Consider the following 13,325-nt stretch of genomic DNA (forward strand, 5'->3'; position numbering starts at 1 on the left):
CACTCGGGTTCTAGTTTCTCCTACCAGTGGAAATAACCTCTCTATGTTCACTCCATCTGGGCCTCTCAGTATTCTGTAAGTTTCAATGAGATCCTTCCCCCATCCTTCTGACGTCCATCAAGTACAGGCCCAGAATCCTCAACCGTTCCTCATACGACAAGTCCTAAATTCCGGGGATCATTCTTGTGAACCTCCTCTGGACCCTTTCCAAGGTCAGCACATCCTGCCTTATCCTGCACATCGGGACTCAAAACTGCGAGCTGGTAGAGCCACCCGGGAACCCTGGAACGTTGGCAGTGTGTAGTCAATGATGCCCTACACATGGGGAAAGCTGCCCACTGTTGTAAATCACTGAGCTCTCTCCTTCAATGGGGAAGATGATGTATTGGTCAGCTGTGATGAACAGGGCATCAATGACCTGCTTAATGCAGATGTGTACTTCACATTTGGATGTGGGTGACATCTCCTGCTGCAGGCCGAGAACTGTGGTGACCTTGAGTATCCTCCACCCTGGATCAGTAGGCAGTAGGTCCATTTGTCCAGGAGATGCCGAGGTACTGCACAATCGGATTTCAAATAGTGACTCTGAAACATACTCATGAGGTATGGCCTCCTACAGTTAGCGCCCCTCACCTAATGTCCTCGAAACTGTGCTGACAGTCCTCCTGAATAAACGTTTTGCACAGTTAAAATTGTGTTACTAGAACTAGAATCTTCATTGTCACAAGTAGGCTTACATTAACACTGCAATGAAGTTACTGTGAAAATTCCCTAGTCGCCATATTCCGGCGGCTGTTCGGGTACACGGAGAGAGAATTCAGAATATCCAATTCACCTAACAAGCACGTCATTCGGGACTTATGGGAGGAAACCGGAGTACCCAGAGGAAACCTATGTAGACACGGGGCGAACTTGCAGACTCTGCACGGACAGTGACCCAAGCTGGGAATCGAACCAGGGACCCTGGCGCTGTGAAGCAACAGTTCTTTTTTTTTTTTTTTTAATTTAGTGTACCCAATCATTTTTCCAATTAAGGGGCAATTTAGCGTGGCCAATCCACCTACTCTGCACATTTTTGGGTTGTGGGGGCGAAACCCACGCAAACACGGGGAGAATGTGCAAACTCCACACGGACAGTGACCCAGAGCCGGGATCGAACCTGGGACCTCAGCGCCGTGAGGCCGCAGTGCTAACCCACTGCGCCACCGTGCTGCCCGTGAAGCAACAGTTCTAACCACTGTGCTACCATGCCACCCATTAGGTGACAATGCACTGAGAACATGGCGCAAATTCCCTGATATTATAACCATTCACTCACTCCCTTCTTGCTGTATGGGGTGTGATAAAAGCAGGCTTTGAATGAACAGTAAATAAATCAAAAATTTAAGTGGAAAATACAAATAATACTTAATAAAACTTGAACCAGAAATCTTCCAATCTATTTTACAACAGAACTGTGTTGATGTGTTAACTCACTAACAGTAATGTGAAAGAATAAAGTTTTGTTGTTGGAAATAAGCCAAAGTAAACTTACGACAGTGCAGTGGAAGCAGGTAATTCACTACTCAGGGAGAAAATTTCTTAAAGGATACATTTCTTAGAGCCAAATTACAGAACATCATCATACAACAGAAAAATACTGCAGAAGCTGCAAATCTGAATTTAGAAAAAAAACTCAGGCAGTCCGGCAGCATCTTTGGAGAGTAACAGAGAAGGGTCATTGATCTGCCCCTCTACAAATAAAGCCTGACGGGTGAATTTTCCACAGCTTTTTTATTCTTATTAAATAAACAATCCATTTTCTTCATGAATAACAAAGATGGAGGGCACTTCGGCTCATTTAACACCCTGTTAGGCTGGCGCTGCCAGGGTGCCAGGCTGGCAGTGTTGCAGTGCCCAGGTGGCATCGGGACTGCCAGGGTACCATACACCCTGCCCAGAGCCCACCCACTTGGGGACCCCCGATTGCCTGGGTGAGCCCCCCACAAATGCCGGTACACCTTCTCCACGTTTGCTAAACGACGCCTGCTCAGGGTCTCCGTGGTGAGCCTGTTAGATCCCGTGCCTCGGTTAACTTTGGCACAAACATATTTAAGTGAGCTTTACTGCACACTTAGATGTGCAAATCTGGATCCCACCCATTGGGGGAGGGGTCAAAATCGCATCACCTCACGAGATCTCGTTAGGTCTCGCAAGGCGTAACGAGCTGTGTAAATCATGTGAAAGGCCTCTTGTGAGATTTACTGGTCTCGTCACATTCCGGGACGGGCGTGACAAGGCCGTTAGATCGCACCTTAAGCGCGGTTGAATAGCGGTGTTGATCTCACCCAAAAAGCCAGCGAGAAGCACCCCGCTAAACTCGCCCAAAATGACACTTTGAAATATTTTGGTTGAATTGCTATTTTTGCGTGGAGAATGAACAAATGAGACAGGTTCCTCACACAATTAGAAAATTAATTGACCTTTAAAGCATTTGAGATGTTTTGGAAAATGATATGCAATCTAAAAAAGTATTCTTCCTTGCAACGGATGGTTTTGCAAAGGTGCAATGCACTTACGGATTTCATAGTAGAAGCATGGAATTTCTAAGTTAGTCTCGATACAGTCAAAGTATATATTATTTTTCTTGGTGCTGTACTGAAGGGTGTAGGAAATATCAAAAGCAAGTCTGTTTCCGGGTGGGCATCCGACATAGACTTTCAATCGTGCATCACCCTGTGAATTACAAAGAGCTCATTGACAATAGTTTCTTTTTATGTTGAGGCTAAATCAGATACATAATGAATGGTCTCCAAGTGCTCATGCGAGTACATAAATTAGCGCCGTGAATGAAGAGTTACAAGCAATGTTTCCTCTAAGCAGCACGGACAAGTGCCACACAAGTTGCACTCAAGTTGGGCCCTTTAAATTACCACATGAATGCAGAAAAATTCAACGGTGCTGATGCACCAAATGAAATGAAATGAAAATCGCTTATTGTCACGAGTAGGCTTCAATGAAGTTACTGTGAAAAGCCCCTAGTCGCCACATTCCGGCGCCTGTCCGGGGAGGATGGTATGGGAATTGAACCGTGCTGCTGGCCTGCCTGGTCTGCTTTAAAAGCCAGCGATTTAGCACAGTGAGCTAAACCAAATCACCTGTGAAGTACAAAAGACATCAGAGGGGATGATGGTAGCACTGCTGCCTCACAGCACCAGAGACCTGGGTTCAATTCCAATCTCGGGTGACTGTGGAGTTTGCACGTTCTGCCCGTGTCTGCGCTCGGTTTCCTCCAAGTGCTCCGGTTTCCTCCCACAGTCCGAAGATGTGCAGGTTAGGTGGGGTTATGGGGTTACAGAGGTAGGGCGGGGCAGCGGGCCTAGATAGGAGACTCTTTCAGATTGTCGGTGCAGACACGATGGGCCGAATGGCCTCCGTCTGCCCTGTAGGAATTCTGTGATTCTAAGACGTGATTCTATGATTCCAACAACTATTTTTTAACAAACAAAAAGTAAGTTTAACTGTTATTACCTGCATTTCAATCTTGTGATTATATTCCCGGAAGCAGACAAGATCAGAATTCACCACCTGAGACAGAGGTTAAATTTATAATCAACCAAAGTTCCTCTACATATCAAGAGTTAGTGTGGCACCTGACCCCCAATGATTCCCCATGATGGCAGAAAATTGGGTTTACAAACTTAATGGAATCATTTTCCTGTAACGCTTTGTGAAACATGGGCAATATACTGAGCCTTGTGCAAACTAACACTGCATGAGTTTCCCAGGGCTATTACAATCTTCATTCTTTATTTACCATTTTTAGGCCAGTAAGAATTCAATACTATACTTTAGAAGTGGTGAAAGGTCACTGATTCATTGAACCTTTACAGTGTAAGAGGCCATTCAGCCCATCAAGTCTGCACTGCTCTGAATCTACCTAGTCCCAATCCCCTGTTTTATCCCCTTACCCTCGCATACTCTCTTTTCAGTCAACAATCCAATTCCCTTTTGAATGCCTCGGTCAAACCTGTCGTTGGGTACACACAAAGGAGGTATCTGTGTGTCACTCCAGTTGAGTTACACCTCGTGGACCACGCAAGAAGCAGCTAGTGATGCCTCACACTCTATCAGACATCGGGCAGGCTCTCAGCAATGCCAAAAAGTGAGCTTTGCGGCCCATTTCTTCATTGACATTTTAAATTAGTGCAGTTGAATGATTTAATTCTTGGGCCTCAATTCTCCGGCTGTTTACTGGCGACGGCACTCTCTGGTCCAGGTTTCCTGGCGGCCTGGGGTGGCTTTCATGGGAAATTCTATTGACAGCGACGGGAACAGAATCCCATCGCCAGCGAACAACGCGCCGCCTCCCACTGCCGAGAAATACGCTGCTGGGGACCAGATGTGCTCCCTCAGAGCGACAGCCTCTGCCGAGCTGTCTCAGAGCGACAGCCTCTGCCGAGCTGTCTCAGAGCGACAGCCTCTGCCGAGCTGTCTCAGAGCGACAGCCTCTGCCGAGCTGTCTCAGAGCGACAGCCTCTGCCGAGCTGTCTCAGAGCGACAGCCTCTGCCGAGCTGTCTCAGAGCGACAGCCTCTGCCGAGCTGTCTCAGAGCGACAGCCTCTGCCGAGCTGTCTCAGAGCGACAGCCTCTGCCGAGCTGTCTCAGAGCGACAGCCTCTGCCGAGCTGTCTCAGAGCGACAGCCTCTGCCGAGCTGTCTCAGAGCGACAGCCTCTGCCGAGCTGTTGACAGTGAAACATATACATTGATATTGAACCTATCCCACGAGTATCTGGGCAGCGCAAGCATACACAGGCCTCCGACCCAGGCACATATGCTAATTTACTTTCAACTGACATGTTAACCACGCCCTGGATCCAAGTTGGAGCTAAAACACAAAGGCCGCCTGGCCAATCAGCCTGGCCGCCAAATGTAAAAGCAGACGGGCCACTTGAAATTGCATTCAATTGGCTACCCCTCAGCAGGTGCAATTGCCTGCATGATTGTTAGCTGGCATGTTTCCAACCTCCACGTACACCCATCGACCAACATATTGTGTGAGGCGCAACTATGTCAGGACGTGTGGCCAATGCCTTCTTGCACAATTTCACTTCCGGTGGGGTGCATGCCAGCTCTAGCAAAGTAGAATTCTGCAAAAGATTAAAGGCAGCACATTCTGGAGCAATGCATACTAGCCACAAGGTATAAAAGGAATTCTTGCATCAATTGTACGCACAGGCTTGTGGTAATCAAAAGCTCTGTGAATGTGTTTTGTTCCTCGCCGGCTGGCCTCTCCTTCTCCCTCTCCATAATCTGCAGCTCATTCAAACTCCGATCTCACACCGACTTCTTCTCACCCACTACCATTGTGCTCACTGACGTCCATTAGCTCCCACTCCTCCAAATCTAAATTCTCATCTTTTTACTTAAATGCTTCCACACTCTCACATCCCTTCCAGCCCTGCATACTGTTGCTCTGAATCTCACCTTTTATGCATCCTTCCTCCCAGTTGCCTCAACCCGCTGACTTTCAGCTGTCTAGGCTGCATGATACTGTTTTCCCCATATGCCTCTGTGCCTCTCCATCCCCCTTCAAGATAGGCATCGAGACCAACTTCTTTGATAAGCTTTAGGTCAGATCTCCTACACCTCCTTTAATGTGTCACGCGTGCCTGGTTGCATTTCAGCTCTTTTCCAGGCTCAATGGTGTCTTATTAACACATGAGTCAGTGCCATTTTACGCGCTGAATGTTCAGATACTCGCTTTGCTTCTCACCTTTATTGTAACTGAAAGCACGACCAGGTTTTCACCCGACAAGCTTTGTCCTACATAGTATTCTCGATCTTTCACTGTGACCTGAAAGAAAAGAGTGCAAGTGAAAAATAGTCCAGACAAAAAAGTAAAACAAGCTGATTCAAAAATGTGAACCTTGCTCCTGTTGTCTCCATGAGGCGACAAGGTGAGGAATGAGCTATATTTCCTGAGGAGTTCTGCAGCAGTTTCACTCTGCACAACACTGGCAGGATAGCAAAGCCTCGAGCTTGTCAGGTGAGACACCCCACAGGGTCTGGTTTTATCGGTTGACAAGAGGGAACATTGGGACAATAATTGATGATAGATAGATAGATAGAACAGTACAGCACAGAACAGGCCCTTCGGCCCTCGATGTTGTGCCGAGCAATGATCACCCTACTCAAACCCACGTATCCACCCTATACCCGTAACCCAACAACCCCCCCCAACCTTACTTTTTAGGACACTACGGGCAATTTAGCATGGCCAATCCACCTAACCCGCACATCTTTGGACTTTGAGAGGAAACCGGAGCACCCGGAGGAAACCCACGCAAACACGGGGAGGACGTGCAGACTCCGCACAGACAGTGACCCAGCCGGGAACCGAACCTGGGACCCTGGATCTGTGAAGCATTTATGCTAATCACCATGCTACCGTGCTGCCCATAGTTTGATTAAACATCGAGGGCCGAAGGGCCTGTTCTGTGCTGTACTGTTCTATGTTCTATGTTCTATGTTTTTCTAAATAATCATAAATCCTATCTCTCAGAATCCGTTCCAAAATTTTGCTCACCACAGACGTAAGACGGATGGGTCTGTAATTCGCAGGGATTTCCCTATTCCCCTTCTTGAGCAGGGGAACAACATTCACCTCCCTCCAATCATCCGGTACTACTCCAGTGGAGAGTGCGGGCGCAAAGATCCTCGCCAACGGTGTAGCAATCTCCTCCCTCGCTTCCCATAATAACCTTGGGTACATCCCGTAAGGCCCAGGGGACTTATCTATCCTGATGCTTTTCAAAATTTCCAGCACATCCCTCTTCTTAATATCAACCTGTTCGAGTCTATTAACCTGGTGCACACTGTTCTCATGAGCAACAAGGTCCCTCTCTCGAGTGAATACTAGACCAAACAGCAAAGTGGAGTTAAAGCAACAATCAGATCAGTCATGAGCTTACTGAGTGGCAGGGCAGACTCAATGGGCAAATGGCCTCCTCATGCTCTTAATTCTTTTATTATTGTGTAAAATATGGCTCAGGAACTACACTTTTCTGTAACTTGTCAATCGTGGCACCACTTTCTTCCACTGGTTTGTGAATGATTAAGTAGCCGGCCTTTGGAGAATACCCAGCAAAGAGAAAGATCAGTTAAATGGGAATTATTGAGCTGAGGTAATGACTGGAATTTTCCGGATGTTCTCGTCGGTGGGATCTTCCTGCCCCGCCGACAACAAACCCCACCACAGGTTTTCCAAGGGGGTGCATAGAATGGGAACCCCGTTTGACACTGCCAGCCAATGGCGTGCCTCCTCCACCCACCGTGAAACACGCCAAGGGGTGCGCAGTAATTCTGCCCATTGCTTAATTTTTGATAGAGGTGGAATTGGTTGTGAACATTCTATAACATGACCAAAAGATTCTTCATTCCCAAACCAATGCATAGATCAGATTATCGGTGAGGCTTTTTTCAGCAGTTTTCAAGGTCAAGACTTCAACTGCACTCTGCCCTCGCACCCCTCTCCCCCCCAGCCCCCTCCCCCCAACCCCCATTCCCTTTCTCATCCCTCTGGTGCAGAATGTGGAAAAGTATTAGTGGTCATGTAGATGACTGATACAAACTGCTTGACCTTTTTTTATATCCCCATACTTCGGTGGAGAAGAAAATTGGGAGATGATGTAAGACAGTCTGCTGGATTACTACAAACTGAATTTTATCTGCCAATAAAGGATTATATTAATTAGAGTTCAGAAGAGTGAGACGGGATCACATGGAAACCTATTAAATTCTAACAGGATTAGACAGGGTAGATTCAGGAAGATTGTTCCCGATTGTGGGGGAGTCCAGAACAAGGGGTCCTAGTTTCAGGATAAGGGGTAAATCTTTTAGGACTGAGGTGAGGAGAAATTTCTTTATCCAGAGAGTGGTGAATCTGTGGACTTCACGACCACAGAAGGTAGTTGAGGCCAAACGTTGTGTAATTTCAAGAAGGAATTTGATATAGTTCTTCGGCCTAAAGAGATCAAGGGAAATGGGGGGAAGGCGGGATCAAAGTATTGAACATGATGATCAACCGTGATCATAATGAATGGCAGAGCAGGCTCGAAGGGCCGAATAGCCTCCCCCTGCTTCTATTTTCTCTGTTTCTAAACCTTGAAATTAACCTCATTGCAAAATGTAACAATGACTCCACGGAGTATTAAGCAAACAACATTTTCACATGTTCCACTTTGTATGTCTCAGTACTCTACACATACCTTATATATTAGGCTCCTTCTATTTAATATTTCCTGCCTCTCTAGATTTACCAGAACATATTCTGGGGAGGAAACATGTGCTGACATCCATACCTGATTGATTTCATATTTCGTATCACGTTTTCCTATAACATAGAACACAAATCATTGTCTGTCTGCTTAGGTTTAATGGGGAGAAAAGTTGTCATTTATAAACAGTGACTTGGTAGAAATGTACTTAAATATTGGTGATAAATTGATAATTGAAAGATTATATACCGTGGTCCACAATTAGGCCCGTAGTGATGACAGGCCCATAGTGATGTCAGGCCTGTAGTGAGGCTCGTAGTGATGTCAGGCCCGTAGTGATGTCAATCAGTTTTTAAAAAATCATCTATGTGATATGGGTATCACTGGCTAGGCCAGCATTTATTGTCCATCCCCCCACAGAAGGTGGAGGTGAACTGCCTTCTTGAACCGCTGCAGTCCCTGAGATGTCGGTACACTCACAGTCCTGTTAGGGAGGGTGTTCCAGGTATTTGACCTAGGGACAGTGATATATTCCTGAGTCAGGATGTTGACTTGGAGGAGAACTTGGGCAGCACAGAAGCACAATGGATAGCACTGTTGCTTCACAGCGCCAGGGCCACAGGTTCGATTCCCGGCTTGGGTCACTGTCTGTTCTCCCCGTGTCTGTGTGGGTTTCCTCCAGGTGCTCAGGTTTTCTCCAACAAGTCCCGAAAGACTTGGGGCGCGATTCTCCGGACTCACGAAAAATCGGGAAATCGGCGGGAAAAACGGGCGTGTTTGACGACGGTCGGGAAGGGTCCATTTCCCGACGTATTCACTTCCGGGAAATGGGCTAGTAACGCGGCCGCGTCAATTACGTGCGCCATTACGACGGAACGCGGCGATGACATGAACACGCCCACGTGACGCCGCCTGACGCCGTAAAAAGGCGCGGGCGAGCACAGAATCTTTCGGCCATGATGTCGGAGCCCAGGAGAGCTGCCCCTCGGTTTGTTGAGGCTGATGTGGAGGCGCTGCTCGATGCCGTCGAGCAGAGGAGGGGCATCATCTGCCCGCGTAGAGGGCATCGCCAACCTTCCGACGTGGCACGCCAGGCCTGGCGTGAGGTGGCTGCTGCCATTAGTGCTGTGGGGCAGACCCCTCGCTCTGCAGAGCAATGCAGGAAAAAGCTGCACGACCTCACCAGGGCTGTCAGGGTAAGTGCCAAGAGGGTGCCCCCTGGTCACAACCATCCCTCCCCCCTTAACTTAATCACCCACCTGCCCCCCTGGCACGGGGGGGTGGAGGGGGATTGGGGCAGAGTTATTTGAGGGTGGTTCACAAAGTTGTCACAGACCCAGCGCTCTGGCCTCTGTGGAGAGATGCAATGGTCTTATGACAACTTCACCCCCAAACTGTGCCAGTATCTGAACGGACTGCTGATACCTGCCGTATTGTAATGATCTACCTATGTTCCCTCCCCCAACAGGCCAAGTCCGCTCACAACACCCGTGAGCGGCACAAGACTGGAGGGGGTTCGCCCAACCTGCACCCCCTGACCACATTTGAGCTGAGGGCACTGGACCTTGTTGAGGGGTCTGGCACCCGGGAAGTCGCGCTATGCGAGGTTGGCGGATCTGCAGCAAGTGAGACAATCCTCCTTGACAAACACCCACCCCTCCCCCATCCTCTGTCCGTTCACACACCCTGCCCACTGGGACCGTCCAGCGGCCGGCCGAGCGAATCTAAATAACCCGTTTCATTCTCTTCCCTAGGACGTGATGCCAAACGACCAGGGCCGTCTGGCTGCAGACGGACACAGGCATCTGCTCCCACCTCACCTGGGGCCGAACGACAGAGTGTGCTTAATCAGCGGGGAGTCCCATCCTCCCCAACCCAATCTGCGGAGCAGGACGCCCAGAGGGTGGCGATACCACAAGCCACAGAAATGGCCAGCGAACACCCTGCGGACTCTCAGCGGCCCCATACCATAGAGGAGTCATTAAATACAGACGTCCTTGTGCTTGTGGCACTGCTATCTCCCACACCATCCATCATTCCAAATACACTCACCCCGGCGGGCCTATTTAGTGATGAGTCTCCTGGGTCACAGTCTGGTTCGCACATCACAGCTGAGCAGGTACAGCAGGTGGAGGTCGGAGCAACCGAGGGCCCGGACTGGCGGAGGCTAGGCCAGGCCCAGCATGCAGCTGGCTCCCAGACGTTTTCTGAGTTCCTGGAGTTTCTCAACCCACCCGCACAGCCGATGCCTCGAGAAACCCAGGGTAACAATGACGGGATGAGGGCTGTTTTCCAGACTCTGCAGACGCTGTTAGAGGAGTCGAACCGCGTCCACGAGCAGGGAGTGGTGCCGCTCATGGCAGAGACCCAGGCTGACACCGCACGGGTGGCATCCGCGGTGGAGGCAATGGGTGAAACGGTTTCGGCCATGGGCCAGGTTATGCAAGGCATTGGGGTTAATGTGCACGCGTCATCCTTGGCCCTGGACAGGGTTGCCCTCTCACAGGCAGCAATGCGCCAGAGCCAAAACAACATTGCCGGCGCCCTGCGGGCCTTGGCCCAGTCTCACCAGGTCATGGCCCAGTCGCAGCAGTCAGTCGCCGAGAGCATCAACCGCCTGACACATGTGCTGGATGGTGTCGTGCACTTGTACAGTCCCTGGCGGGAATGTCTAACTCCCTGGACTCCGTGTCTGCAAACCTTCGGATCCTGGTGGATACTGTTGCAGGCCTCCAGGACTGGCAGCGCCAGGTGTCAGTGGCACGACGGGGCACCTCCCCGCTCGCACCTCTGTCCCAAAGTGAGGCCCGGGGGCCACCGGGCTCCCCAAGGGAGGAGGAGGTTTCGGGGCCCGTCCCATTAACTCCATCACAGGACGTCCCGGAATTCTCAGCCTCCCCCGTCCCATCCCTGGTGCATCGGGTGGGCAGCAGGCAGAGCAGGGTGGCACAATGTCACCCGAGACGCCCACAGAGCAGCCTGGCCCATCAAGGCCGGGTCGCCCCAGGAAACGCTTGCCGAAGGAGAAACAAGTCGAAGGGGGCGATTCGCAGCATTCCGCCTCCACTCCTGCTGTATCATCTGTAGACGTAGTGTTAGGGCCCGTAAGGCAACAAAGTCAGACACAGAGTAAGCTGGCACGTGTGAAGGGCACAGTTTAGTTGTAGGGGCTAGGGCACCTGTAAATGTTTGTTCACATTAAACGCACTGTTCCACCTTACTTGTAATACCGTATGATTGTTCCACAGCCACAGGAATCGTGATGGTGACCAAGTGTCGCTGGGGTTGACGAACGGTGAAACTTCGGTGCCGAGTGTGCAGTCCCTGCCCCTCCCCCCACCCCCTCCCACAGCTAGCCCACACGGGCACGTGATGGAGTGTCCATGACGAACTCAGCGGCCACCAAGGTGGATGGTTCAGCTATTGCTGTGGGTCAGACTCTCTAACGTTTCTGAGCTCACAGCTCTTCGCAGAGCGGGCTGTTATCATTCCACATGGCACTGATCACACCCGCTGACACAGCCATCAATGTTGTGCCATACCGTCTGGACCCAGTGGTAAGGGTGATGTCGAAGTGGAGCACTGTACACTGAGAGGGAGTGGGGGGGGGGGGGGGGGGGGGGGGGGGGCTGTGGTGGTGGTAGTTATGTGTTGACCCTCTGCACGACTAGCGATGCAAGTGGTGGTTTGGTGTTCAGCGGGGACGTCACATGCGACGTGTGAACCGTGCTGCCACCAAGGCGTCGCGTGCCCGCCGTCCTCGCCGGATCTGTTGTGCCGCCTCCTGGGCATCACCAGCACCTGGGTCGTGTCTGCGTGCTGCGCCCGCCACTCCGCCAGCCTCCTCCTCCTCCTCTGTGCTGGCACCACTGCCACTGGTTTCTCCCTCCGCCTCCTGCAGCAGGTCATCTCCCCTCTGCATCGCGATGTTGTGCAGGGCACAGCAGACCACAACAATGCGAGCGACCCTTTCAGCCTGGTACTGCAGGGCCCCTCCGGAGCGGTCCAGGCACCTGAATCTCATCTTCAGGAGGCCAAGGCAGCGCTCCACCACACCCCTGGTTGCAGCATGGGCATCGTTGTATCGTGTTTCCGCATTGGTCTGAGGCCTCCGTATAGGCGTCATCAGCCAAGACCTCAGCGGATAACCCCTGTCGCCTAGCAACCAGCCCCTCAGCCGGGGGGGGACGTCCCTCAAACATCGCAGGGATGAACGACTGCGCCAGTATGTAGGAGTCATGCACACTCCCTGGGAACCTTGCACAGACATTCATGATCCTCATGTGGGGGTCGCATACCATCTGGATATTCATGGAGTATGTCCCCCTTCTGTTTGTGAACACGTCCCTGTCCCCTGCAGGCGGGCGCATGGGGACGTGAACACAATCGATTGCCCCCTGCACCCTCGGTATCCCGGCCACTCTGGCAAATCCACAAGCTCGTGAGTCTTGACTTGCTTGGTCCTCGGGAAAGGTGATGTAGATGTTAGCGATGGCATAGAGGGCATCGGTCACATTCTGGATGCACCTGTGCACCGATGACTGGGAGATCCCGGAGACGTCCCCGCTCGGAGACTGGAAGGAGCCGGTAGCATAGAAGTTAAGAGCGACCGTCACCTTGATGGCAACCGGGATCGCGTGTCCTCCCCCGTTCCACGTGGGGCGAGGTGCGCCACGAGGTGACAGATATGTATCACCGTCTGCCTACTCAGCCGGAGTCTCCTCCTGCAGGTGATGTCCGTCATTGTTAGGAAAGAGACCCGGACACGGTACACCCTCGGCCTTGGTCGTCGCCTCTGGCGCCGTGGCTGCACCCTCACTCTCTCCTCCTCCTCCTCCTCCTCCCCATGCTGCTCGATAACTGGCAACTCCTCGGCCCTTCCCTCTGCTGCTGCAGCTGGCGCTGCATCCACTGCGGGTTGTGGGTGTGGATGCTGCTGCATCTCCAAATGCAGTGCAGCGGCCCCAACCACTGCGCAAAACATAGCTGTTCTGTTCACAGACATTGTGCTAACCTACAGAAGGGTATTGGGGGGGCAGAGAAACGGGACATGCTAGATGGAGGTT

General features: G+C 51.1%; 1 protein-coding gene across 5 annotated transcripts in view; it reads right to left on the bottom strand.

Annotated features, from left to right (window-relative positions):
- Positions 1–13,325, bottom strand: part of LOC119957803 (cation channel sperm-associated protein subunit gamma-like) — a 157,362-nt gene that overhangs the window by 44,400 nt on the left and 99,637 nt on the right. For all 5 annotated transcript variants that reach the window (XR_005458932.1, XM_038785914.1, XM_038785913.1 and 2 more), the window contains 4 exons: positions 8,251–8,375; positions 5,757–5,837; positions 3,511–3,567; positions 2,559–2,715 (listed from right to left, as the gene is read on the bottom strand). Coding sequence is in view for 4 of the 5 variants with exons in the window: in XM_038785914.1 (XP_038641842.1) it covers positions 2,559–2,715; positions 3,511–3,567; positions 5,757–5,837; positions 8,251–8,375 (420 nt within the window). In the remaining variant the exon portion in view is untranslated. The remainder of the gene's footprint in view (positions 1–2,558; positions 2,716–3,510; positions 3,568–5,756; positions 5,838–8,250; positions 8,376–13,325) is intronic.

This window comes from Scyliorhinus canicula, chromosome 27 (genome assembly GCF_902713615.1).
Source record: "Scyliorhinus canicula chromosome 27, sScyCan1.1, whole genome shotgun sequence".
Lineage (NCBI taxonomy): Eukaryota > Metazoa > Chordata > Chondrichthyes > Carcharhiniformes > Scyliorhinidae > Scyliorhinus > Scyliorhinus canicula.